The 26951-nt window shown below is 37.7% G+C and overlaps 1 protein-coding gene across 8 annotated transcripts in view; it reads left to right on the top strand.

The window, feature by feature from the left end:
- Positions 1-26951, top strand: part of NCOA1 (nuclear receptor coactivator 1) — a 254204-nt gene that overhangs the window by 192049 nt on the left and 35204 nt on the right. For all 8 annotated transcript variants that reach the window (XM_067703564.1, XM_067703565.1, XM_067703560.1 and 5 more), the window contains 3 exons: positions 8302-8419; positions 9698-9866; positions 18356-18670. In XM_067703564.1, the coding sequence (XP_067559665.1) occupies positions 8302-8419; positions 9698-9866; positions 18356-18670 (602 nt within the window). The remainder of the gene's footprint in view (positions 1-8301; positions 8420-9697; positions 9867-18355; positions 18671-26951) is intronic.

Genomic DNA, 26951 nt, shown 5'->3' with positions numbered 1-26951 from the left:
AGAGCAATTTTGTGTTCTTACCCAAAGCATTCCACAGTAGGACTTTCAGAAATATAATATTGGATCAGATTATGTTTCCCAAAGTGTATTCCTTGAACACTAGTCCTATGAAAAAAAGGATTTTGTGCTAACATACACTGGGCAAATGCTACGTGACATATACACCATTCCTCTATTAAAATTCCATAGTGCATATTAAAGGTTTTAGGAAGTCCTGTGTTAGATGAACTAGTTTATGTATTTTAAAAATTGTTTTGCTTTATGTTTGTGCCAGTTTATTGTTTTTTAATTTAAAACAAAATTTTATACAATTTTTAAAGTTTACACTCCATTTACAATTATTACAGAATATTGACTATATTCCCCATGTTGTACAATACATCCTTTTAGCCTTACAAGTTAAATTTAAAGATTTCTTTAATCCAGCATTTTCCAAACTTTTCTTAATTATGGAATTCCTTTTCTCAAGTAATACATGTTACCCCACAGAATGAGTTTTTTCATGGGCCACTGTTTAGGAGACATTTATGTTGAAATAGGTCATGACTCCTCTAGCCCATGGTAGCATTCTCCTACTTAAGAGACACTTTGAATAGTATACTTCCAATTCATGAAGATAGTTTTCACCCATCAAATTTTGAAGTTGAAAAAAATAGTGGTGATAATTCCATTGTGTGACCTTGAAAGTAAAGGAAACTAACCAGCTCACTTTCAAAATTTGCCTGTCCGTCTTCTAATGGGACCAGATGTGGGCCTTGTTTATTTCAGTCTGACTACAGCTTTTAGCTGGCATGACACAATTCCCAAAAGCTTACCAAGATTCCAGACATCTGGAAAGAAAAATCTCAAGTCATCTCTGACATTTTTGGAAGCAGTTTTTCAGCTGACCAGAACACTAGATGAGAGCAGGAGCCTAGGTTCAAGTCTCATATTTCCCGTTTATTAATGGTAATACCTTAAGCACATGAATTTTCTGAGTATCATTCTCTTTATCTGCAAAATAAGAATAGATGAAACAACTTCAGAAGTCTTCTAATTGAAATAGAGATTCCAGACTCTGGGATATCCGGCACAGTTGGGAAGCAATGAGGTGTAAGGCTACGAGTAGATAAAGTGAAAGTCTGCATATTGATTGGTTTCATCCTTGTCCTTCCCCTTCCAATGTGGGAGACTGGAGGGGTTATCTCAGGAGATACCAAATGGCCAGAAAGAAGATGTCTGGATATTGGTATGTATGGGGAAATCCCTAAAATGCAAAGGTCATGCTACCATCTAAGCATCCAACAGTGAAGGCTACCAGCAGACACAAGCCTCACACTGAGCCTAAGCAGTCAGTGTTTTAGAACACTGTGTCTGTTTAGAATAGACACAGCCAAAGATAATCAGGACTTTGAAGGAAGTCTGTAACTTGAAAGAGAGCAAACAAAACAAGGTCGATCTTAACTTTTTCTTCCCTGCTTTCTATACGTCTTTTGGTCTTTTTGTTCTTTCTGACAGCTTTTCTCAGCTTTATTTTCTGATATTTCTCTTGCAATTAAAAAATTTTGGATATCTAATTTCCAAAAATTCTTTCTTGCTTTTTGTCCCTTTTTTTCTTCCCATGTTATTCATGGATGAAATATCTTTTCAAAAATTTTTTAGTCCATACACTCATTGTATACTTCCTTGGCATACTCTTTTTTTATTTGTTTGACAGGTCCTAGAAGATATACTTCAGCGAACAGGGAGAAAACCAAAAAAGAAAAACAGGGTCCAGGGGAAACAGAGGAACTGAAGGGAAGTCCAGGAATGATCAGCAAGATTAGAGAACAAGCAGTGTTGATTGGAGCAGGGGGCCTGAGTCCTCTGGAAAGGTGGCCTCCAAGGGAGAAATTAAATTTATCTCTTTGAGTTTATAGGAAATATTAATGATAGATTTATGTCAAAAATGTTGAAGCATCCAAAAAATTCTCCTAGAAAAGCAGGAAAATGAAAAAAAATAATTGTTAACTCCAGCGAAAAGAAATCATGATATAAGAAAGGATGTTTGAACATAGTACATGACATGACTTAGCAGTGAGTAATATTTGTGTAGTCGTAAGAATCTAAATATTAACTTTTTATTTTATAAAGAACTGTGATCTCTGTTAGGGAATTGAGGGCACAGGAGGTAATAAGAGAGGTGATGTGAGAGAACTAAAACCCCATCTATCATGATGGGGAGTCAGAAGTCTAAAATGGAGATATTTTAGAAATAATTAGGCAAATGCTAAAGAAAACAGCTACACAAGTTGTGGATGGTTGCCTCTGTTGAAAGGGAAATAGTTAAAGGATCAGAAGGGGCAAGACAGGAAACTGCTTTTATTCATTAATAGGCCTTTTGGTCCTGACTTTTAAATTTATGTATATGTGTTAATTTGATGAAAATTAAAGTTAATAAAAATAGAAGGGGGACTTACCTGGTGGTGCAGTGGTTAAGAATCCACCTGCCAGTGCAGGGGACATAGGTCAAGCCCTGGTCTGGGAAGATCCCACATGCCACAGAGCTACTAAGCTCATGCTCCACAACTACTGAGCCTGTGCTCTCGAGCCCACGAGCCACAACTACTGAGCCTGTGTGCCACAACTACTGAAGCCTGTGCACCTAGAGCCTGTGCTCCACAACACGAGAGCCACCACGGTGAGAAGCCTGCACACCTCTAGGAAGAGTAGTCCCTGTTCGCTGCAACTAGAGAAGGTCGTGTGCAGCAAGACCCAATGCAGCCAAAAATAAATAAATTAATTAATTAATTAAAAAAAAAAGAAGGTGTCTTCTAGCTCTACAAGTCTGTGAAAGTAGAGTGTTTTTCATTCATAATCTGTCTTGAGGCAAATAGCTCTTTTTTCTTTCTTGAGATTTCCTCCCCTGAATACAGCTCCATGTATAAAAGTTTGTAAATAGGCCAGAATCTGTTAAACCCTGTGCTGTAGTATTGCTGAAGGCCAGAAGCATAGAGGGGAAGAAATTGAGGTAAATGAGGGGAGGGTGATAGCTGCAGACAGTGTTTACAAAGTTTCCATACCGACAAGAAAAAAGGTTTCAAGAGGCATAAGGCTAAGGAAACAAGTTGGGCAGGAGAAAGAAAAAGATAACAAAAGACTAGAGAAGAAAAAAGAAAGAAAAAAAGATGAGGACAAAAATATGATAGCTTATAAAGGGAAGAGAACTGCCTCTGATTCTCTGCCCCCTCTAGCATCTACACTGCCCACCACTACCTTTCACTAGAGCCAGAGTCCATTATTCAGTAGCTGATTCCATGTCTTGACCTTGTGCCCAAAGGTCTCACATAGGACAGTTTAATTATCATAGTATTTCACCACCTGAGATATACCTATTAGAACTTCTGGATCTATCTGCCATGTCACTTATCTTTTCTGTCATACTTTGCACTGTATTCTGAGAGAGTCTGGGCCAGATTTTCTGGATCAAAACTGAATCTTCAACTATATCCATTCTGCTCTTCAGTCAATCTATTGAGTTCTTATAATTGTGGCGATCACGTTTTTAGAAATTTTTTTCATAGAAGTCTATTACCATTTATGTATATGATAGACTTTTAAATCTATGTGATGATAAATTTAGCATATTACTTTAGGGCTCATCTATTTTCTGTAACAACCCTTTTTCCTTCAAAGTTTCTTTCTCTCTTTGTCAAATTTGCTATCTTTCTTTTCTGCTGTTGACTTTTCTTGAATGTTTGGTAAATCAGGGCTGTCTGTCCATATATACTGAAAAAGACCTAGAATGAAACATCTTGGTAGCTAGAGTGTTTCTTTAGCTAAAGTGAGAGGCCTTTTGCTCTGGCAGTGAATGTAGGTTCTGATTATAGAGGCCCTGATTCTTAGTTGTCGTTGTGAAGGAGTGGGGGTTGGTGATGGGGAAATCCCTCGTGGCAGCCCTCACACCCACTTTGGGAGATTCCCTGGGCAGAACTCCCACACTGAGTCATGTACTCACCACTTTAATCCCATGGGCAGACGCCAGAGTCAGCTGCATTCAGAGCAGTGCCTGGTGGCAGCTGTTCAGTTGTCCTTTAATTATCCCAGCAATCACCCATGGCCTGTTCCTTTACACGCTCGAATGACCACTGAACCTGGAGTTGTTCTAGTGTTCTTCTGAGAAAAACCCCCTTTTTGGAAAATCTCCTCTTTGTCCTGATGTAAGGTTTTTAGTTTAGGTCAATTTCACCATCAGTTTTATCTTTCCATCTGTTTTATCTTTCAGAAATTCTTCATTGTTCTAGTCAGCTGCCATGCTGCTTCTTTTGCCTCTCCTTCAGCTGTAGATTTGTTTTCCCCTTTTACTTTTGTTTCAGTGATAATTTTACACATCAAATAAAATATAGATGATATATTTCACACTGAACCAGAAATTTTCCTTAGATCTATTTACATATGAGGAAACTAAGGTCATAAGTTCCAGAGAAAGAAAAGAAAACACACAAACAAAAACTTGCCCAAAGTTATCCAGTTAGTATATGCAGAACCAGGATTTAAATTTCAGTCTGCCTGGTTTCAAAACACATTGTGTATATGCACACACACAACTGTACTGTGTGACCAAGTGATTTAAATAATTTTGTTAGAAATGTACTACAAGAGCACATCAAGAGACACCTTAGGAGGATGTTGATCAACATATACAGAATGTGCTTTCTTGGCAGTACCTTCAGAACCTCTACTATGTCCTTTTTACCATCTTTAAATTTCTATCCCTTGAGGGTGGATTTGACTTTTGAAGTTTTGTGAAGTTATTTGGAGCCAAATTTGTTGATCTGAAAAGAATAATACTTTTTAAAACATCAGAACCAAAATTAGATGTAGTTATAAGGAGAAGTATTTTCTTGAAGGACTTGTATACTGGTTAAGACAGTTCTAGAAGAACTTCAAAAATATTTGAACATTGGCAACATCACTGAAGTAAGGAATGACCTACTGAGGTGCTTGTTTTTATGTTCTATGAACATATTCTGAGATGATAATTTTTAAAATCTTATTAATCTGTAGTACATTAATAGTGTTCATAACTAAAAATAATTGTTTCACATAAAACATTTTCAGTACTTCAAAACTCCATTTTTAGTTCCCTGTTTCTGAGGTTGTGTTTAGTGTGTTGTGGCTATCGGTAGGCATCTTTTGCCAGTACAAAACTAAAATGAATAATCTTATGTAGAGATAGTTGACCACATTTGAGAGTATATCTGAAATATAAATTCTGAACAGAATTGCTGGGTCAAAGGGTAGACAGATTTTGCCAAATGGCCTTTCTTATGCCAGTTTACACTCTAACTGATAATGTTCCTCTTTCCACACGTCCTTTCTAATAAGATGAATTATGCATTTTCTCATCTTTGCCAATTTGATGTGTTTTTTTAAGTATCTCAATGTAGTTTTAATCTGTATTTTTTTTATTGTGAATTAGGTTGATCAATTTTCAGTGATTTCATGTGACCTGTTTATATTCTCTGACCATATATCTATTGGGCTATTCAGTTTTCATCTTATTGATTTATAGTTCTTTTTGTATAGTAGAGAAATTAGTCAAATAAAACATTGTAACTGCTGTGAGTAGTTAACAGCCAAATGCAACACAAAACTGAACCAGAAATCTCTTTACCAACAGCTGAAGAAAATTAACTGTGAACATCACAATCACTAGATGCTGAATCAACTCTTAGTGGAGTAAAGTGTGCAAAAGCCACTCTCTTGATTAGACAATGCTTTCTACTTTGTGTGCAGAAGTTTTTAAATTTTTTAATAATATAAGCTCTTTTAAGCTGGAATCGCTGTGGCTCACAGGGATATAAAGTTTTCTTTTAACCATGTTTAAAATGGAGAAAATATGATGTTGAGCCCTTTGCTCAGATGATTAAAAAAAAGCAAAACCATTAATAGCTTGATCAGGAATCGCTAAGAGCTTGTTTCCTACCCCTGCTTCAGCTGCCTCTCTCCAACAGAGACTAGTAAATGCAGTAATGCGTCCCTTTAAAAATTACTATGCCTGTCTTGTGTAACATATATACATACTTACTCATGTTTGCAATAGAGACACAAACAAGACCAAAAATAGTAGGTTTATTCCCTGGACAAAGAGAGATAAAGTGTGTATTTTGTAAAACATTGCAGCAAATCCTCGAGTTTTTTTTATGTAAGTGAGTTTCTAAAGGAAGTCCTAAAAGGTTGAAGTGACTTTTAGAATAAAAACCAACTTCTTTTAAGCATACGGCCTATGCAAACAAAACTTTTAATTGAATCAGTGATTGATTTCTTTGGATTTTCCCCCCCTTTTCACCAAATTTAGCACGTGAATCTTTATTTTGAAAATATTTTATCCAACTTGTTTTCTTAACCTTTTTTCCCATCAAGACTACTAAAATGAGATACTGTGTCCTATTACTGAGTCAAATAAACTATCCTGTAATACTATTGATGGTAGACAGCCATGTAAGTTTTCTTTGACTCTTAAATATAATTATTTTGTTTAGGTTAGATTTCTAAAATGGAATAAGATTGAAAAATTAATGTGTGCAGCAGAGCAATGAGACAGCTTTAGATAATCTTTGACCAACTTCCTGACTGAAGTAATGAGAGGAATTAAGGGATTACTTTCCTATCACCATTTATTGTTGTTGTTTGGTGTTTTTTGTTTGCTTTGTTTTTTGCTTTTTTTTCCCCAGAATCCTTTTAGAATTTGATTTCTCTATCATTTGTCATGATAAAGAAGAAAGTTTAATTGCAGGCTATAATTCTTTGCATGTAGAAGTGAATGTGCTTTTATATGGACTCCTATGTTTCATTCATACTAAATATTGAGTATATTTCACATAAAAGTGAGCCTAACATGTTTTGTGTGGTTAATAATGATCAGTATCCAGCATTAAATAAATTTGGGGAGCATCCTTAAATCTACTTATTCTCCATTCATTAGAATGAAGAATTCTACCTAATTCTGTTTTTTTCTTAAGCCACCAAGGCTTTCTTAGTTTTTGTTTTTAGTTTGCTAGGGCTGCCATAATAATAAAATACCACAGACCAGTGGTATTTTATTGCCAGAAATTTATTTTCTCACAATCTGAAGGCTTGAAGTCCAAGGTTAGGGGGTTAGCAGGTTTGGTGTCTTCTGAGGCCTCTCTCACTAGCTTGCAGATGGCTTCCTTCTTACTATGTCCTCATGGCTGTCCCTCTGTCTGTGTTGTCTGTGTCCTAACCACCTCTTCTTTTAAGAACACCAGTCATATTAAATTAGAGCCCACCCTAACGACTCTATTTTAACTTAGTCACTTCACTCAAAGCCCTGTCCCCAAATACAGTCATATTCTGAAGTACTAGAGGTTAAGGCTTCAACATATGAATTTTGTTCTCTTTAGAGATTACAAATAACCATGAGAAACACTAAAAGAAAATAAAGTAATCCTTAATCTCACAACCTAAAATCTACCAAGGATATATAGCCTACGAGCATTTTTTCTATTAATATATATGAAATAGCTTATAAAAACAGAATCATCCTGAACATAATGTCTTAGATTATACTTTTTTTATTTTTCATTTATCAGCATGTTGTAAATATCTATACCATAATTCATTAATCAATCAGCAAATTTCTGGTATTTAGGTTATTTACAGTTCTTTCCTACTATAAATAGTACAGAAATAAACCTTTCAAAACCATTGGCCACACAAAAACGTTCTAAAGTGCACAAACTATTTTCTTCTATTACAAGACATAATTCAACCCCTTTTTTCATTCATCATTATAGACATCAATTAATTATACTGTTATTGTACAGCTATATTCTCAGTTAACAACTGTAGAGTTTTGTCCCCAGACTGCAGTGCCCTTTAGTTTCTGTTCCTGCCTTTTATAGAACATATTTTATCTTTTACTTGCGGCTCTCACTTTATGACAGTAACACTGCCCCTACTTATAGCATATTCTAATATGGTGTAGACTGAATAAGCAGTCAACCAAATTGTTATGATTGTCTTTAAAATAAATAATTTCAGACAAAGTCCTAAGTGATTCTCTTATGGTAATATATAAAAACTTTTAACATCGGACTTCCTTTGATTCAGAGACCTTTTCTCACTTTCTCATTTACTTATTATGTGGTCACATTCTAGATAATTTAAGTTTCTGGATAAGTGACTTTTGTATCACTGACGTAGTATTTTATAGGGGAAATCTCACTCTACCGTACAATATATTACTTCTTAAAAATATTATCATCTTATCTTCCATTGTAATATGTCCTGACTTCTTACCTTTTCTTCTTTAACCAGGATTACCTGAGCTGGAATTGGAAGCAATTGATAACCAGTTTGGACAACCAGGAAGTGGTGATCAGGTTCCATGGACAAATAATACAGTGACAGCTGTAAATCAGAATAAGCCAGAGGAGTGAGTAATACATTTTGTATATTATGAAGTATCAGATACCAACTTCTACAGCAAAGAACTACTTTTCCCAAACTAGATTCCAGTCTGTATTGGTATTTTGTGAGATATTAATAGAAGTGAAGGTTTAATGAAAAGAAAAGGATGGAGGAGGACACCGAATCAAACATTTATTTACTGCATGACTGCAAGGCTAGTGTACATTGTAATTATCAGGAGGCTGATATAGTATGCAGCTGTTGTTTTATTTTTCATCTCTTACTTTTCTTTGATTGATTACCATAAAATTCCTGGGACCTGTGGATGAATTGGCCTCAGCGCAACAACTATGTTGCTCTTTATTTTGTCCAGCTTTTCTCTTTATTTGGAGCAAGAGTGGATAAGAAGGGAAGGTACTTTCCACCTCTACTCAGTGTCCCATCTTAATTGGAATTTAATTTCTTAATCCACACAGGTAGCTCCATTCCAACACATAGAGTGTATCTCATATATAGCAACCAAAGGATGAGTAGGTAATATTGAGTGTGGAGCCTTAACTGTGAACTGTAGTCCCATTTACCTTCCCAAAAGAAGAATCCTTATAATTATATTATTATACAAGTAGTATTAGTACTAGTATTATCTTCTATGTATTTCTAAGTTTTATGCATCAGTTGGTATCAGTTTGGATTAGACTACATGTAATCAACAATTTATTGCTTAACACTGAGCATGTTTCATTTTTCTAGTTTGATTTCCTTTGTAAATGATAATCATGTCATGTTATCAATATAATTTGATCATCCTTGAAAGTTAAGTAGTATAATATGTACTGTTTTGATTATGGTTCAATTATCAATAATTAATGGCACCCATAGAATAAATAGTATAAATCTTGATATAGACTAAATGATTTTTTTCTGAGTTTTTGGTTGATTTTTATTTTTTACTTCTGTTAAAAATTATTTTCTCTTAACTATGTTTGGTTAATTTTTCAGGCTATTTCTGTAAGCTAACATGAAGAATATGGAAACAAAATTCATTGATTGACAAAATAATGAAAAATATATTCAAGCTACATACCAAACATTCATAAATTTCTGCCCATTAAGTATAGAAATTTTCATTGCATAAGAATTGGTTAAAAAAGCATTTCAACAGAGAATTTCCTAGAACTACATTTGCATATGTGTGTGTGTGTGTGTGTGTGTGTGTGTGTGTGTGTGTGTGTATTTGCATTCCTAAGGTTGAATACTTACTTGCTATATCAGTCTTAAACTTTCTTATCTTTTGATTCTGCAGCCAGTGCATTAGTTCACAGTTAGATGAGCTTCTCTGTCCACCAACAACAGTCGAAGGAAGAAATGATGAGAAGGCTCTTCTTGAACAGCTGGTATCCTTCCTCAGTGGCAAAGATGAAACTGAGCTAGCTGAACTAGACAGAGCTCTGGGAATTGACAAACTTGTTCAGGTATTTACTAAAGTTGACATTATTTAAATGATGGAGCCCTGAAAGCTAGAAAATTATTTTTAAGCAAGACTTTTCCATATTACCCTCACTGTGTTTTAGCTGTTTTATAATTTACCCTTGTGAAAGTTATCAAAATATATAATAGTTAAATAATGGGCTTTTTAAACAAAAATATCATAATAATTAGAATTAGAGAGTTTTAGCCTTTTACTATGGAACATAATCTTACAAGCTCCCCCTAGAATAAAATCCATATTTTATAACATCATTTCTTATTTTAGGACTTAATTTGTCCTCCATTCATGCTACACTTCAACCTATATGTTCCATGACATTCCAACTTCCGGGTTAGCGTTTTTGAGACTTTGTAGTTAAAAGATCACTTTAGTGCATCATAACCAGTATATATATTTTTTAACATCTTTATTAGAGTATAATTGCTTTACAATGGTGTGTCAGTTTCTGCTTTATAACAAAGTGAATCAGTTATACATATACAAATGACCCCATATTTCTTCCCTCTTGCATTTCCCTCCCTCCCACCCTCCCTATCCCACCCTTCTAGGTGGTCACAAAGCACTGAGCTGATCTCCCTGTGCTATGCGGCTGCTTCCCACTAGCTATCTATTTTACGTTTGGTAGTGTATATATGTCCATGCCACTCTCTCACTTTGTCCCACGTTACCCGACTCCCTCCCCGTATCCTCAAGTCCATTCTCTAGTAGGTCTGCATCATTATTCCTGTCTTGCCCATAGGGTCTTCTGACCATTTTCTTTCTTTTTTTTTTTAGATTCCATATATATGTGTTAGCATATGGTATTTGTTTTTCTCTTTCTGACTTACTTCACTCTCTAGGTCCATCCACCTCACTACAAATAACTCAGTTTCATTCCCTTTTATGGCTGAGTAATATTCCATTGTATATATGTGCCACATCTTCTTTATCCATTCATCTGTTGATGGACACTTAGGTTGCTTCCATGTCCTGGCTATTGTAAATAGAGCTGCAATGAACATTGTGGTACATGACTCTTTTTGAATTCTGGTTTTCTCAGGGTATATGCCCAGTAGTGGGATTGCTGGGTCGTATGGTAGTTCCATTTTTAGTTTTTTAAGGAACTTCCATACTGTTCTCCATAGTGGCTGTATCAGTTTACATTCCCACCAACAGTGCAAGAGGGTTCTCTTCTTTCTCCACACCCTCTCCAGCATTTATTGTTTGTAGATTTTTTGATGATGGCCATTCTGACCGGTGTGAGATAATCTCATTGTAGTTTTGATTTGCATTTCTCTAATGATTAATGATGTTGAGCATTCTTTCATGTGTTTGTTGGCAATCTGTATATCTTCTTTGGAGAAATGTCTATTTAGGTTTTCTGCCCATTTTTGGATTGGGTTGTTTGGTTTTTTGTTATTGAGCTGCATGAGCTGCTTATAAATTTTGGAGATTAATCCTTTGTCAGTTGCTTCATGTGCAAATATTTTTTCCCATTCTGAGGGTTGTCTTTTCGTCTTGTTTATGGTTTCCTTTGCTGTGCAAGAGCTTTTAAGTTTCATTAGGTCCCATTTGTTTATTTTTGTTTTTATTTCCATTTCTCTAGGAGGTGGGTCAAAAGGATCTTGCTGTGATTTATGTCAAAGAGTGTTCTGCCTATGTTTTCCTCTAAGAGTTTGATGGTGTCTGGCCTTACATTTAGGTCTTTAATCCGTTTTGAGTTTATTTTTGTGTATGGTATTAAGGAGTGTTCTAATTTCATTCTTTTACATGGAGCTGTCCAGTTTTCCCAGCACCACTTATTGAAGAGGCTGTCTTTTCTCCACTGTATATTCTTGCCTCCTTTATCAAAGATAAGGTGACCATATGTGCATGGGTTTATCTCTGGGCTTTCTGTCCTGTTCCATTCATTTATATTTCTGTTTTTATGCCAGTACCCTACTGTCTTGATTACTGTAGCTTTGTAGTATAGTCTGAAGTCAGGGAGCCTAATTCCTCCAGCTCCGTTTTTCTTTGTCAGGATTGCTTTGGCTGTTCAGGGTCTTTTGTGTTGCCATACAAATTGTGAAATTTTTTGCTCTAGTTCTGTGAAAAATGCCAGTGGTAGTTTGATAGGGATTGCACTGAATCTGTAGATTGCTTTGGGTAGTAGAGTCATTTTCACAATGTTGAGTCTTCCAATCCAAGAACACGGTATATCTCTCCATCTATTTGTATCATCTTTAATTTCTTTCATTAGTGTCTTATAATTTTCTGCATACAGGTCTTTTGTCTCCTTAGGTAGGTTTATTCCTAGATATTTTATTCTTTTTGTTGCAGTGGTAAGTGGGAGTGTTTTCTTAATTTCACTTTCAGAGTTTTCATCATTAGTGTATAGGAATGCAAGAGATTTCTGTGCATTAATTTTGTATCCTGCTGCTTTACCAAATTCATTGATTAGCTCTAGTAGTTTTCTGGTAGCATCTTTAGGATTCTTTATGCATAGTATCATGTCATCTGCAAACAGTGACAGCTTTACTTCTTCTTTTCCAATTTGGATTTCTTTTATTTCTTTTTCTTCTCTGATTGCTGTGGCTAAAACTTCCAAAACTATGTTGAATAATAGTGGTGAGAGTGGGCAACCTTGTCTTGTTCCTGATTTTAGAGGATATGGTTTCAGTTTTTCACCATTGAGGACAATGTTGGCTGTGGGTTTGTCATATATGGCCTTTATTATGTTGAGGAAAGTTCCCTCTATGCCTACTTTCTGCAGGGTTTTTATCATAAATGGGTGTTGAATTTTGTCGAAAGCTTTTTCTGCATCGATTGAGATGATCATGTGGTTTTTCTCCTTCAATTTGTTAATATGGTATATCACGTTGATTGATTTGCATATATTGAGGAATCCTTACATTCCTGGGATAAACCCTGCTTGATCATAATGTATGATCCTTTTAATGTGCTGTTGGATTCTGTTTGCTAGTATTTTGTTGAGGATTTTTGCATCTATGTTCATCAGTGATATTGGCCTGTAGTTTTCTTTCTTTGTGACATCTTTGTCTGGTTTTGGTATCAGAGTGATGGTGGCCTCGTAGAATGAGTTTGGGAGTATTCCTCCCTCTACTGTATTTTGGAAGAATTTGAAAAGGATAGGTGTTAGCTCTTCTCTAAATGTTTGATAGAATTTGCCTGTGCAGCCATCTTGTCCTGGGCTTTTGTTTGTTGGAAAATTTTTTTTTTTTTTTTTTTTGAATTACGCGGGCCTCTCACCGCTGTGGCCTCTACCGCTTCAGAGCACAGGCTCCGGACGCGCAGGCTCAGCGGCCATGGCTTATGGGCCCAGCCGCTTCACGGCATGCGGGATCCTCCCAGACCAGGGCACGAACCCGTGTCCCCAGCATCAGCAGGTGGACCCCCAACCACTGCGCCACCATGGAAGCCCCCTGTTGGAAGATTTTTATTACAGTTTCAATTTCAGTGCTTGTAATTGGTCTGTTTATATTTTCTATTTCTTCCTGGTTCAGTCTCGGAAGGTTGTGCATTTCTAAGAATTTGTCCATTCCTTCCAGGTTGTCCATTTTATTGGCATATAGCTGCTTGTAGTAATCTCTCATGATCCTTTGTATTTCTGCAGTGTCAGTTGTTACTTCTCCTTTTTCATTTCTAATTCTATTTATTTGAGTCTTCTCCCTTTTTTTCTTGATACGTCTGGCTAATGATTTATCAATTTTGTTTATCTTCTCAAACAACCAGCTTTTAGTTTTATTGATCTTTGCCATCGTTTCCTTCATTTATTTCTGATCTGATCTTTATGATTTCTTTCCTTCGGCTAACTTTGGGGATTTTTTGTTCTTTTGTCTCTAATTGCTTGAGGTGTAAGGTTAGGTTGTTTATTTGAGATGTTTCTTGTTTCTTAAGGTAGCCTTGTATAGCTATAAACTTCCCTCTTAGAACTGCTTTTGCTGCATCCCATAGGTTTTGGGTCATTGTGTTTTCATTGTCATTTGTTTCTAGGTATTTTTTGATTTCTTCAGTGATCTCTTGGTTATTAAGTCGTGTGTTGTTTAACCTCCCTGTGTTTGTATTTCTTACAGGTTTTTTCCTGTAATTGATATCTAGTCTCATAGCGTTGTGGTCGGAAAAGATACTTGATACGATCTCAATTTTCTTAAATTTACCAAGGGTTGGTTTGTGACCCAAGATATGATCTATCCTGGAGAATGTTCCATGAGTACTTGAGAAGAATGTGTATTTTGTTGTTTTTGGATGGAATGTCCTATAAATATTAATTAAGTCCATCTTGTTTAATGTATCATTTAAAGCTTGTGCTTCCTTATTTATTTTCATTTTGGATGATCTGTTCATTGGTGAAAGTGAGGTGGTAAAGTCCCCTACTATGATTGTGTTACTGTCGATTTCCCCTTTTATGGCTGTTAGTATTTGCCTTATGTATTGAGGTACTCCTATGTTGGGTGAATAAATGTTTATAATTGTTATATCTTCTTCTTGGATTGATCCCTTGATCATTATGTAGTGTCCTTCTTTGTCTCTTGTAATAGTCTTTGTTTTAAAGTCGATTTTGTCTGATATGAGAATTGCTACTCCAGCTTTCTTTTGATTTCCATTTGCATGGAATATCTTTTTCCATCCCCTCACTTTCAGCCTTTATGTGAAGTGGGTCTCTTGCATACAGCATATATACGGGTCTTGCTTTTGTACCCATTCAACCAGTCTATGTCTTTTGGTTGGAGCATTTAATCCATTTATATTTAAGGTAATTATTGATATGTATGTTCCTATTACCATTTTCTTAATTGTTTGGGGTTTATTATTGTAGGTCTTTTCCTTCTCTTTTGTTTCCTGCCTAGAGAAGTTCCTTTAGCATTTGTTGTAAAGCTGGTTTGGTGGTGCTGAATTCTCTTAGCTTTTGCTTGTCTGTAAAGCTTTTAATTTCTCCGTCAAATCTGAATGAGATGCTTGCTGGGTAGAGTAATCTTGGTTGTAGGTTTTTCTCTTTCATCACTTTAAATACGTCCTGCCACTCCCTTCTGGCTTGCAGAGTTTCTGCTGAAATATCAGCTGTTAACCTTTTGGGGATTCCCTTATGTGTTACATGTTGTTTTTCCCTTGCTGCTTTTAATATTTGTTCTTTGTATTTAATTTTTGATAGTTTGATTATTATGTGTCTTGGCGTGTTTCTCCTTGGATTTATCCTGTATGGGACTCTCTGTGCTTCCTGGACTTGATTAACTATTTCCTTTCTCATGTTAGGGAACTTTTCACCTATAATCTCTTCAAATATTTTCTCAGTCCCTTTCTTTTTCTCTTCTTCTTCTGGGACCCCTATAATTTGAATGTTGGTGCGTTTAATGTTGTCCCAGAGGTCTCTGAGACTGTCCTCAATTCTTTTCATTCTTTTTTCCTTATTCTGCTCTGCAGTAGTTATTTCCACCATTTTATCTTCCAAGTCACTTATCTGTTCTTCTGCCTCAGTTATTCTGCTATTGATCCCTTCTAGAGAATTTTTAATTTCATTTATTGTGTTTTCATCTCTGTTTGTTTGCTTTTTAGTTCTTCTAGGTCCTTGTTAAACGTTTCTTGTATTTTCTCCATTCTATTTCCAAGATTTTGGATCATCTTTACTATCATTATTCTGAATTATTTTTCAGGTAGACTGCCTATTTCCTCTTCATTTGTTAGGTCTGGTGGGTTTTTGCCTTGCTCCTTCATCTGCTGTGTTTCTCTGTCTTCTCATTTTGCTTAACTTACTGTGTTTGGGTTCTCCTTTTCGTAGCCTGCAGGTTCGTAGTTTCCATTGTTTTTGGTGTCTGTCCCCAGTGGCTAAGGTTGGTTCAGTGGGTTGTGTAGGCTTCCTGATGGAGGGGACTAGTGCCTGTGTTCTGGTGGATGAGGCTGGATCTTGTCTTTCTGGTGGGCAGGTCCACGTCTGGTGGTGTGTTTTGGGGTGTCTGTGGCCTTATTATGATTTTAGGCAGCCTCGATGCTAATGGATGGGGTTGTGTTCCTGTGTTGCTAGTTGTTTGGCATAGGATGTCCAGCACTGTAACTTGCTGGTCGTTGAGTGGAGCTGGGTCTTAGCGTTGAGAGGGAGATCTCTGGGAGATTTTCACCGTTTGATATTATATGGAGCTGGGAGGTCTCTTGTGGACCAGTGTCCTGAACTTGGCTCTCCCACCTCAGTGGCACAGCCCTGACGCCTGGCTGGAGCACCAAGAGCCTGTCCTCCACACAGCTCGGAATGAAAGAGAGAAAAGAAAGAAAGAAGAAGATAAAATTAAAATTATTGAAATTAAAAATAATTAAGAAAAAAATATTTTTAAGTAATTAAAAAAAAAGGACAGACAGAACTCTAGGACAAATGGTAAAAGCAAAGCTATACAGACAAAATCACACAAAGAAGCATACACATACACACTCACAAAAAGAGATAAAGGAAAAATATATATATATCGTTGCTCCCGAAGTCCACCGCCTCAACTTTGGGATGATTCGTTGTCTATTCAGGTATTCCACAGATGCAGGGTACATCAAGTTGATTGTGGAGATTTAATCCGCTGCCCGTGAGGCTGCTGGGAGAGATTTCCCTTTCTCTTCTTTTTTCGCCCAGCTCCCGGAGTTCAGCTTTGGATTTGGACCCGCCTCCGCGTGTAGGTCGCCTGAGGGTGTCTCTTCTTCGCTCAGACAGGACGGGGTTAAAGGAACAGCTAATTCGGGGGCTCTGGCTCACTCAGGCTGGGGGGAGGGAGGGGCACGGACTGCGTGGCTAGCCTGCGATGGCAGAGGCTGGCGTGACTTTGCACCAGCCTGAGGTACGCCGTGTGTTCTCCTGGGGAAGTTGTCCCTGGATCACAGGACCCTGGCAGTGGCGGGCTGCACAAGCTCCCGGGAAGGGAGGTGTGGAGAGTGACCTGTGCTCGCACACAGGCTTCTTGGTGGCCACAGCAGCAGCCTTAGCGTCTCCTGCCCGTTTCTGGTCTCCACACTCATAGCCGCGGCTCGCACCTCTCTCTGGAGCTCCATTAAGCGGCGCTTTTAATCCCCTCTCCTCACGCACCAGGAAACAAAGAGGCAAGAAAAAGTCTCTTGTCTCTTCTGCAGCTCCAGCCTTTCTCCAGGACTCCCTCCCTTCTAGCTGTGGCGCATTAGTCCCTTAAGGCTGTGTTCACGCAGCCAACCCCAGTCCTCTCCCTGCGATCCGACTGAAGCCCGAGCCTCAGCTCCCAGCCCCCGCCCACCCCGGCGGGTGAGCAGACAAGCCTCTCGGGCTGGTGAGTGCTGGTCGGCACCAATCCTCTGTGCGGGAATCTCTCCGCTTTGCCTTCCGCACCCCTGTTACTGTGTTCTCCTCCGCAGCACCGAAGCTCCCCCTCTCCGCCACCCGCAGTCTCCGCCCGCGAAGGGCCTTCCTAGTGTGTGGAAACCTTTCCTCCTTCACAGCTCCCTCCCACTGGTGCAGGTCCCGTCCCTATTCTTTGTCTCTGTTTTTTCTTTTTTCTTTTGCACTACCCAGGTACGTGGGGAGTTTCTTGCCTTTTGGGAGGTCTGAGGTCTTCTGCGTTCAGTAGGTGTTCTGTAGGAGTATTTCCACATGTAGATGTATTTCTGATGTATTTGTGGGGAGGAAGGTGATCTCTGCGTCTTACTCCTCCGCCATCTTAAAGCTCCTCCTTCTCTCATAAAGAAGGCTCAGAAATTCTTGGGTGGGTCCAAGGGGGGCAGAAGGTGGCTGTGGGGTCAGCTGGTGGCCACAATTATCACATGGCTCCCTCTGATAGGTCTGCAACGCGATGTGGAATAGTGAATAAAAGGGTCAGTTCATCCTCAGGGTTCCTGTGATTCACTCTAGAGGCCGCCATCAGTATTTTTTTAATGGAGTAGAACAATGTAGAATACAGAGTATCAGAATGCAGAAAAAGGGGAAGTTATGTTTCATGAAACTCTGTTTTCAGTTACACACACACACACACACACACACACAATAGGTCACAATTTACATTACATTTCTTACAATGAGTAATAGTCAAAAAGTTTAACTATTGCATTCTGTTAGGTCAGCTATGAATTTTTTTTCAAATGAGATAAAAGCATGAATTCTGTATTTGAGATAGAAAAATTAATCCCTCCTTTAGGAATCTACTTCTCATGGTAACCCATTAAATGTAACATTTGTTGATTCTTAGACTTTGCAGTGAGGTTCTTTTTAAACCGTTTAGCTTTATTTCATTGATGTAAGGCCCTTATTTTAACTATATTTTCATCTCTTTACTGAGATTTTAAACATCTCCGTTAATCTATTACTCCATTTCAGAAGTAACTTTTATAAGTGATTCCTTTAAGTAGCAAACTTCTGGAGAGCTTCATGAATTCAGCATGAATATATTATTATGAAACTTTCTAGAGATAACATGCTCTCAGATCCAAAATCATATAGAGAAGCATGTCATTTATTGCCAGAAATTTATTTGTAAAATGTTCTGGCTTATTTTCCAACAGGGAGGTGGATTAGATGTATTATCAGAGAGATTTCCACCACAACAAGCAACACCACCGTTGATGATGGAAGAAAGACCCAACCTTTATTCCCAGCCTTATTCTTCTCCTTCGCCTACTGCCAATCTCTCTGGCCCTTTCCAAGGCATGGTCAGGCAGAAACCTTCACTGGGGACTATGCCTGTTCAAGTAACACCTCCTCGAGGTGCTTTTTCACCTGGCATGGGCATGCAGACCAGGCAGACTCTAAACAGACCTCCAGCAGCACCCAACCAACTTAGACTTCAACTTCAACAGCGATTACAAGGACAACAGCAGGTGAGTACTCTTGTTCAGCTGGTGATCCTTTTTAAAGGTATGTGCTAACTCTCTCTCTCTGTAATAAGACAGCCCAATTGCTACAATAAAGGTGTCAAGTCTGCGCCCAGAACCTTTATGACTCAAAGTCATCCTTGGTCTGTTATGATAAGAATAAGGGACATTCATTCAATTACAGACTTCTAGCTCATAACAAAGTACTTTGACACCAACAGTTTGAAAGGAATTTACTTTTGTTTCTTGAAATAAATATTTAGGATGAACATCATATAATTATTAAATTAATAAAATTGAAACATTGATTAATTTCTAAAGTAGAGCATCAAGAGATACTGTTTATCAGACTCACAGACTTAGAGAATGAACTTACGGTTACCAGGGGGAAGGGCGGCGGGAAGGGATAGTTAGGGAGTTCGGGATTGACATGTACACACTGCTATATTTAAAATGGATAACCAACAAGGACCTACTGCTGTATAGCACAGGAACTCTGCTCAATGTTATGTGGCAGCCTGGAGGGGAGGGGAGTTTGGGGGAGAATGGATACATGTATATGTATGGCTGAGTCGCTTTGCTGTGCACCTGAAACTTTCACAACATTGTTAATCGGCTATACTCCAATATAAAATAAAAAGTTTAAAAAAGAGAGAGATTGTTTATAATTGAACACAAAATGAAGTTTATGTTGTTTGTAGTTAGAGTGATTAAAGCCTAATGATGTCATAATACTAGGAGAACAGAGGAAGGGATAGTTTGGGGGTCCTGGGAGTTGTGGATGAGTTAAGTATTTTCTCTCATGACAAATAATGAGTAGGTATAATGATATAAATATTTAAGATTGTATAAGCAGCAGTTATAGAGATAATCATCAAGAACCCAAAACCCAAACTGTTAAAAGTATTGTTTCTGGGAAGCAGGACCGGGACTGTAGATTGTTGCTTCTTGTTATTAATCTTTTGTATTTTTTTAACCATATGTCTATATTGCTTTGAATTTTTAAAAAAACATTTAAAGAAATTCCCTGGAGCCTTACTAATAGACAAAGGAAGAGGAAGAAGGAGCTAAATTATATTAGACAGGCAGCATAATAAGATGGCTGTAAGAGTTAGCTCTAGTTTCAAGTCCTAGTTTTAACCTTATCTGAGGTGGGTTGATAGTCAATTTATTGAGCCTTTTAAAGCCTCTGATTCCTCATCTGTAAAAGGAATCTAATAAATAATTCCTTTACCTCATAGGTGTTGTGTAGATTAAATGAGATAATAGATGTAGAGCATAGATGTAAAGCTCTTAGCACAGTGCCTGGCATGTAGTCCCACTTAGTAAATACTAGCTATTATTATAAAATTATATTCAGTAAATATAACAAATAATATAAAATGTGCTTCCATTCCACTTAAAAGGAGGAAGATGATGAAAGGGAGAAAGAGAGAGTTGACATAGGATGAAAAATTGTTTTTTGGGTTTTTTTTGCGTTACGCGGGCCTCTCACTGTTGTGGCCTCTCCTGTTGCGGAGCACAGGCTCCGGACGCGCAGGCTCAGCGGCCATGGCTCACAGGCCCAGCTGCTCCGCGGCATGTGGGATCTTCCCGGACTGGGACACGAACCTGTGTCCCCTGCATTGGCAGGCGGACTCTCAACCCCTGCGCCACCAGGGAAGCCCAAAAATATTTTTAATGGTAGACTAAGGAATAATTTTTAAATGCTGGAGTGGAATAAAGGACACAAAGAGGAATTAAGGGGAGAGAAAGAAGAAAACAGAAACAAAGGAAACAATAATACGTTCTGAGTATTATTTAAGATAAACTACTTCTTGTTATAACTTGTCATTCATTATTAGATAGCACAATAAGAAATACTTAATAGTTCCCCTGTATTGAATTTTTCACAAAATATATTTAGGGGGACTATACTAGTTACTGAGATGAATACAAAGAATAAAAGATATGGGCAATTTTCAGAACATACAATCAGCTTGGGGTATTCAAAACATAGTGTACAGTCAGCCCTCTGTATCTGCAGGTTCCACATCTGCAGATTAAACCAACTGTGGCTCAGAAAGAGTATTTTTTTTAAATCCCAGAAAGCAAACGTTTCTGGCAATGAAAACTGCCTGATAAAAGAATAAGCTTCCTTAAAGAACTCTTTGTTTTGGCAAGAATGTATGTGGTGGCTGAATCAGGGTTCTCAACCTCATCACTATGAGCATTGGGGGACTGGTACATTGAAGGATGTTTAGCAACATCCCTGGCCTCTACCCACCAGATACTAGTAGCAACCCCTCCCCAAGCTGTGGTAACTAAAAATGTCGTCATATATTGCCAACTCTTTCTTATGGGGCAGAAGTCACCCCTGGTTGAGAACCTCTTGGCCAGATAATCATCTTTCGGGTTTACTGTAGAAGGGCTTCTTGCTAAGGCACTGGAAAAAAATCCATTCAGGCAGATAAAGTGACAGCAAGCCTGAATTGTGTATGTGTGCACATGTGTGCATTTTACACATATAGGCTGGGTTTGTGCTCTTCCACTGGCCTCAAGCACCACATCTCCTTTAGTAACACAAGCCTGGCAATGTGACCTTTAAAGGCTTTTGAATTTGTGTAACCAGCTCTAATCTAAGGATTACCAGCTTCTCTCTTCCCACTCCCTAACCCCCAAAGGTTAAGGTTTTGGAGGAGATAAAGGGTATGGTGATCCTTTTAGGAAGACTTCCTTGGAAGAAGTAGAATTTGACCTGCTTACTGGAAAATGGGTAGCATTTTAGTAATCAGAAAGAAGAAGCAGCTTAGAGTGAGACTGTTGCACACAGCATTAGTTAGGTTGTACACACAGTCAAGGGGAGGGGAAGATAAACTGAGTTTTTCCAAGGGCAGGAATAATTTTTCTTTAACAGAAAGTCCTTGTAGATTGCTACTTTTAGAATAATTCCTTCTACTTCTAAAAGTAACCTATTTATTTTCTAAGGTTTTGATTTATTTTCTAAGGTTCTTTTCTCACTTGTACTACTTCTCAAGCATTTTTCCTCTGTCCCCACCCATTTCATTTTCATGTTATCTCACAATTCAAAGAATATATAAAGCTGTAAGTTTGGAATCCCAACTCCCACACTTCTGGCAATTTTACTACTCTTCATCGCTAAGTATTAATGTATTTTCACCTATCCTCATTGCCTTCTCTTCTGTTTTTAGACTTGCTGTTCTTTCTGCCTTGAGTTAACTCTGCCATCCTCTTTGCCACCTGGCATTCTCACCTTTCAAGGTTCCATTGAGCTCACTCATGCTCTTGGTCCCTGCCTTCAGGTCCTAGGCTAAGTTAGTTGCTCCCCCAGTGCTGCTCTACATATCTCTATATATGCAGTATAGCGCTTGTGCGTTGCACTTCTGTATTGGCCTCCGCCACTGAACAGAGAGTTCCCAGAAAATAGAAATTTGCTCACTTTTGTAGCCTGAAAACTTTATATACTATCTTGCATATACTGAGTTTTTTGATAAATCTTTGTAAAACTTATGGTTCATTTAAACTTATGTGCAAGGTCTGTTGAGTTTAAGAAGTATGTAGATTTTCATACTTAAGAGCCTTTTAGAACCATAATATTGCTTATCTTTATTTTTGACGTGATTCTGAATGTTTTATCCTATTCCACAGTGCCTGAAAGTTGTAATTTTAATATTTATATTATATTGGGCTTTTCCCTCCAAATCAATTTGTTTTCTAATCTAATGGGAGTCAAAAAATGAATGAAACTAGAGTTGAGAATTGAGCTTTTTGGAGATAACTGTTTGCAGCTCTTTGGATTCTCTTATAAAATTTTCATAGGCTTTCTAGTTTGCAAATAGTATATTAAAATATATTAAATGTATTAAATATGAATATAATAAAATACATTGATATGTCCGTGTATTTTATAAATAATTTATATATTATTAAGTACCGTATAAACACAAAACAGTATGATATTATTACTGTTATCTCTCTGAGAAGTTTATTCATATCAAATCATTGAGTAAGAAATCCTTTAAGCAATAGGTTGTTTATCAGGAGATATCACTTCTAAGGATGCTTGTTTTGTTATTTGATAAAGTTAAGGCATGCCAATGACCTGGAATCCTAAGTCTGATATAGATACTATCTTTCAAACTAATGTTCCATAGAAGATTGTTCTAGGAGATAATAATAAATGTTAATGGCTATATGTAAGAAAGAAAGGTTCATGATAAATAAATTGCATAGTTTATCCCCTTCTTGGGAGCTCTGCACTGTGCTTTGGCCAATTAAAGGCTCATAGAATTAATACAGTAAAGAAATCTGTTTCACCTTGTGTAACCCATTATTTCCAATGCTTAATACAGCACAGCATGCTATTTTCCTGGCACATCTATTAATATCCTGCAGAACAATGTTCTTTAGAACACCAATTTGGGAAATGCTGGTCTAAAGTAATTACTTCTTCTAGTTAAATAAATAGTCCATTTTCTCAGACCATTTGTTTCTTATATACTTCTCTCCAGCTAATGAAATTACGTCGGATTTTCCCCAAATATGTACCCATCAGACAGGTACCCTCCAAGTCAGAAGTACCTCAGCTTTTCCATTCATCTTCCAGATCTTTATAGAATGTTCCCTATTGTATATTTACTTTTTTACTCACAACAGTTTAAGATCTAGGGCCAATGTTTCTTTTCTCTCCATTATTGCATGTGTCTGAAATAACAAGTTTTTTTAAAAAATTCTTATTGGGGTGTACTTGCTTTACAATGTTGTGTTAGTTTCTACCGTACAGCAAAGTGAATCAGCTATACGTATACATATATCTCCTCTTTTCTGGATTTCCTTGCCATCTAGGTCACCACAGAGCATTGAGTAGAGTTCCCTGTACTGTACAGTAGGTTCTCTTCAGTTATCTGTTTTATACATAGTATCAGTAGTGTATATATGTCAATCCCAATCTCCCAATTCCTCCCACCCCCACCCCCACGTCCCCCTTGGTATCCATACGTGTGTTCTCTAGTCTGTGTCTCTATTTCTGCTGTGTAAATAAGATCATCTATACCAGTTTTTTCAGATTCCACATATTATGCGTTAATATACGATATTTGTTTATCTCTTTCTGACTTACTTCACTCTGTCTGACAGTCTCTAGGTCCATCCACGTCTCTACAAATTACCCAATTTCGTTCCATTTTATGGCTGAGTAATATTCCATTGTATATATGTACCACATCTTCTTTATCCATTCATCTGTCAATGGACATTTAGATTGCTTTCATGTCCTGGCTGTTGTAAATAGTGCTGCAGTGAACATTGGGGTGCATGTGTCTTTTTGAATTATGGTTTTCTCTAGGTATATGCCCAGTAGTGGAATTGCTGGGTCATGTGGTAGTTCTATTTTTAGTTTTTTAAGGACCTTCCATACTGTTCTCCATAGTGGCTGTATCAGTTTACATTCCCACCAACAGCACAAGAGGGTTCCCTTTTCTCCACACCCTCTCCAGCATTTGTTGTTTGTAGATTTTGAGATGATGGCCATTCTGACCAGTGTGAGTTGATATCTCAAGGTAGTTTTGATTTGCATTTCTCTAATAATTAGTGATGTTGAGCATCTTTTCATGTGTTTGTTGGCCATCTGTATGCCTTCTTTGGAGAAATGTCTATTTAGGTCTTCTGCCCATTTTTTGATTGGGTTGTTTGTTTTCCTGATACTGAGCTGCATGAGCTGTTTATATATTTTGGAGAGTAATCCTTTGTCAGTTGCTTTGTTTGCAAATATTTTCTCCCATTCTGAGGGTTGTTTTATCGTCTTGTTTATGGTTTCCTTTACTGTGCAAAAGCTTTTAAGTTTAATTAGGTCCTGTTTGTTTATTTTTCTTTTTATTTCCATTACTCTAGGACGTGGGTCAAAAAAGATCTTGCTGCAATTTATGTCAAAGAGTGTTCTTCCTATGTTTTCCTCTAAGAGTCTTATAGTGTCTGGCCTTACATTTAGGCCTTTAATCCATTTTGAGTTTATTTTTGTGTATGGTGTTGGGGACTGTTGTAATTTCATTCTTTTACATGTAGCTGTCCAGTTCTCCTAGCACCACTTATTTTTTTTTTAATAAATGTGTTTATTTATTTATTATTTTTGGCTGCATTGGGTCTTCGTTGCTGCGCGGGCTTTCTCTAGTTGCAGCGAGCGGGGGCTACTCTTCATTGTGGTGCACGGGCTTCTCGCTGTGGTGGCTTCTCGTTGCGGAGCACAGCCTCTAGACACATGGGCTTCAGTAGTTGTGGCTCGTGGGCTCTAGAGCACAGGCTCGGTAGTTGTGGCGCACGGGCTTAGGTGCTCCGTGGCATGTGGCATCTTCCTGGACCAGGGCTCGAACCCGTGTCCCCTGCGTTGGCAGGCAGATTCTTAACCACTGCGCCACCAGGGAAGCCCTCCCAGCACCACTTATTGAACAGCCTATCTTTTCTCCATTGTATATTCTGGCCTCCTTTCTCATAGATTAGGTGACCACAGGTGTGTGGGTTTATCTCTGGGCTTTCTATCCTGTTCCATTGATCTATATTTCTGTTTTTGTGCCAGTACCATACTGTCTTGATTACTGTAGCCCTGTAGTATAGTCTGAAGTCAGGGAGGGTGATTCCTCCAGCTTCATTTTTTTTTTTCTCAACATTGCTCTTGCTGTTCGAGGTGTTTTGTGTTTCCATACAAATTGTAACATTTTTTTGCTCTAGTTCTGTGAAAAATGCCACTGATAATTTGAAAAGGATTGCATTGAATCTGTAGATTGCTTTGGGTAGTATAGTCATTTTCACAATATTAATTCTTCCAGTCCAAGAACATGGTGTGTCTCTCCATCTGTTAGTGTTGTCTTTGATTTCTTTCATCAGTATCTTATAGTTTTCTGCATACAGGTCTTTTGCCTCCTTAGGTAGCTTTATTCCTAGGTATTTTATTCTTTTTGTTGCAGTGGTGAATGAGATTGTTTCCTTAATTTCTCTTTCTGATCTTTCATTGTTAGTGTACAGGAATGCAAGGGATTTCTGTGTATTAACTTTGTATCCTGTGACTTTACTAAATTCCTTGATGAGCTCTAATAGTTTTCTGGTGGCATCTTTAGGATTTTCTTAGTATAGTATCATGTCATCTGCAAACAATGACAGTTTTACCTCTTCTTGGCAAATTTGGATTCGTTTTATTTCTTTTTCTTCTCTGATTGCTGTGGCTAGGACTTCCAAAACTATGTTGAATAATAATGGTGAGAGTGGGCACCCTTGTCTTGTTCCTGATTTTAGAGGAAATGCTTTCAGTTTTTCACCATTGAGAATAATGTTTGCTGTGGATTTGTCATATATGGCCTTTATTATGTTGAGGTAGTTTCCCTCTATGCTCACTTTCTGGAGAGTGTTTTTTATCATAAATGGGTGTTGAATTTTGTCAAAAGCTTTTTCTGCATCAATTGAGATGATCATATGGTTTTTGTTCTTCAATTTGTTAATATGGTGTATCACATTTATTGATTTGCATATATTGAAGAGTCTTTGCATCCCTGATATAAATCCCACTTGATTATGGTGTATGATCCTTTCAACGTGTTGCTGGGTTCAGTTTGCTAGTATTTTAAGGATTTTTGTATTTATATTCATCAGTGATATTGGCCTGTAATTTTCATTTTTTTGTGAGATCCTTGTCTGGTTTTCATATCAGGGTGATGGTGGCCTTGTAGAATGAATTTGGGAGTGTTCCGCCCTCTGCAAGTTTTTGGAAAAGTTTGAGAAGGATAGGTGTTAGCTCTTCTCTAAATATTTGATAGAATTCTCCTGTGAAGCTTTCTGGTCCTGAACTTTTGTTTGTTTGAAGATTTTTTTTTTTTTTTTTTTTTTTTTTTGCGTGATGCGGACCTCTCACTGCTGTGAGAGGACCTCTCACTGCTGTGCTCTCCCGTTGCGGAGCACAGGCTCTGGACACGCAGGCTCAGCAGCCATGGCTCACGGGCCCAGCCGCTCCGCGGCATGTGGGATCCTCCCGGACCGGGACACGAACCAATGTCCCCTGCATCTGCAGGTGGACTCTCAACCACTGTGCCACCAGGGAAGCCCTGTTTGAAGATTTTTAGTCACAGTTTCAATTTCAGTGCTTGTGATTGGTCTGTTCCTATTTTCTATTTCTTCCTGGTTCAGTCTTGGAAGGTTGTACCTTTCTAAGAATTTGTCCATTTCTTCCAGGTTGTCCATTTTATTGGCATATAGTTGCTTGTAGTAGTCTCTTAGGATCCTTTGTATTTCTGCGGTGTCAGTTGAA

The sequence above is a fragment of the Pseudorca crassidens genome, chromosome 14, assembly GCF_039906515.1.
Source record: "Pseudorca crassidens isolate mPseCra1 chromosome 14, mPseCra1.hap1, whole genome shotgun sequence".
Classification (NCBI taxonomy): Eukaryota; Metazoa; Chordata; class Mammalia; order Artiodactyla; family Delphinidae; genus Pseudorca; species Pseudorca crassidens.
Note: the sequence above shows the minus strand (reverse complement) of the source record. Positions and strands in the feature narration are given on the sequence as shown.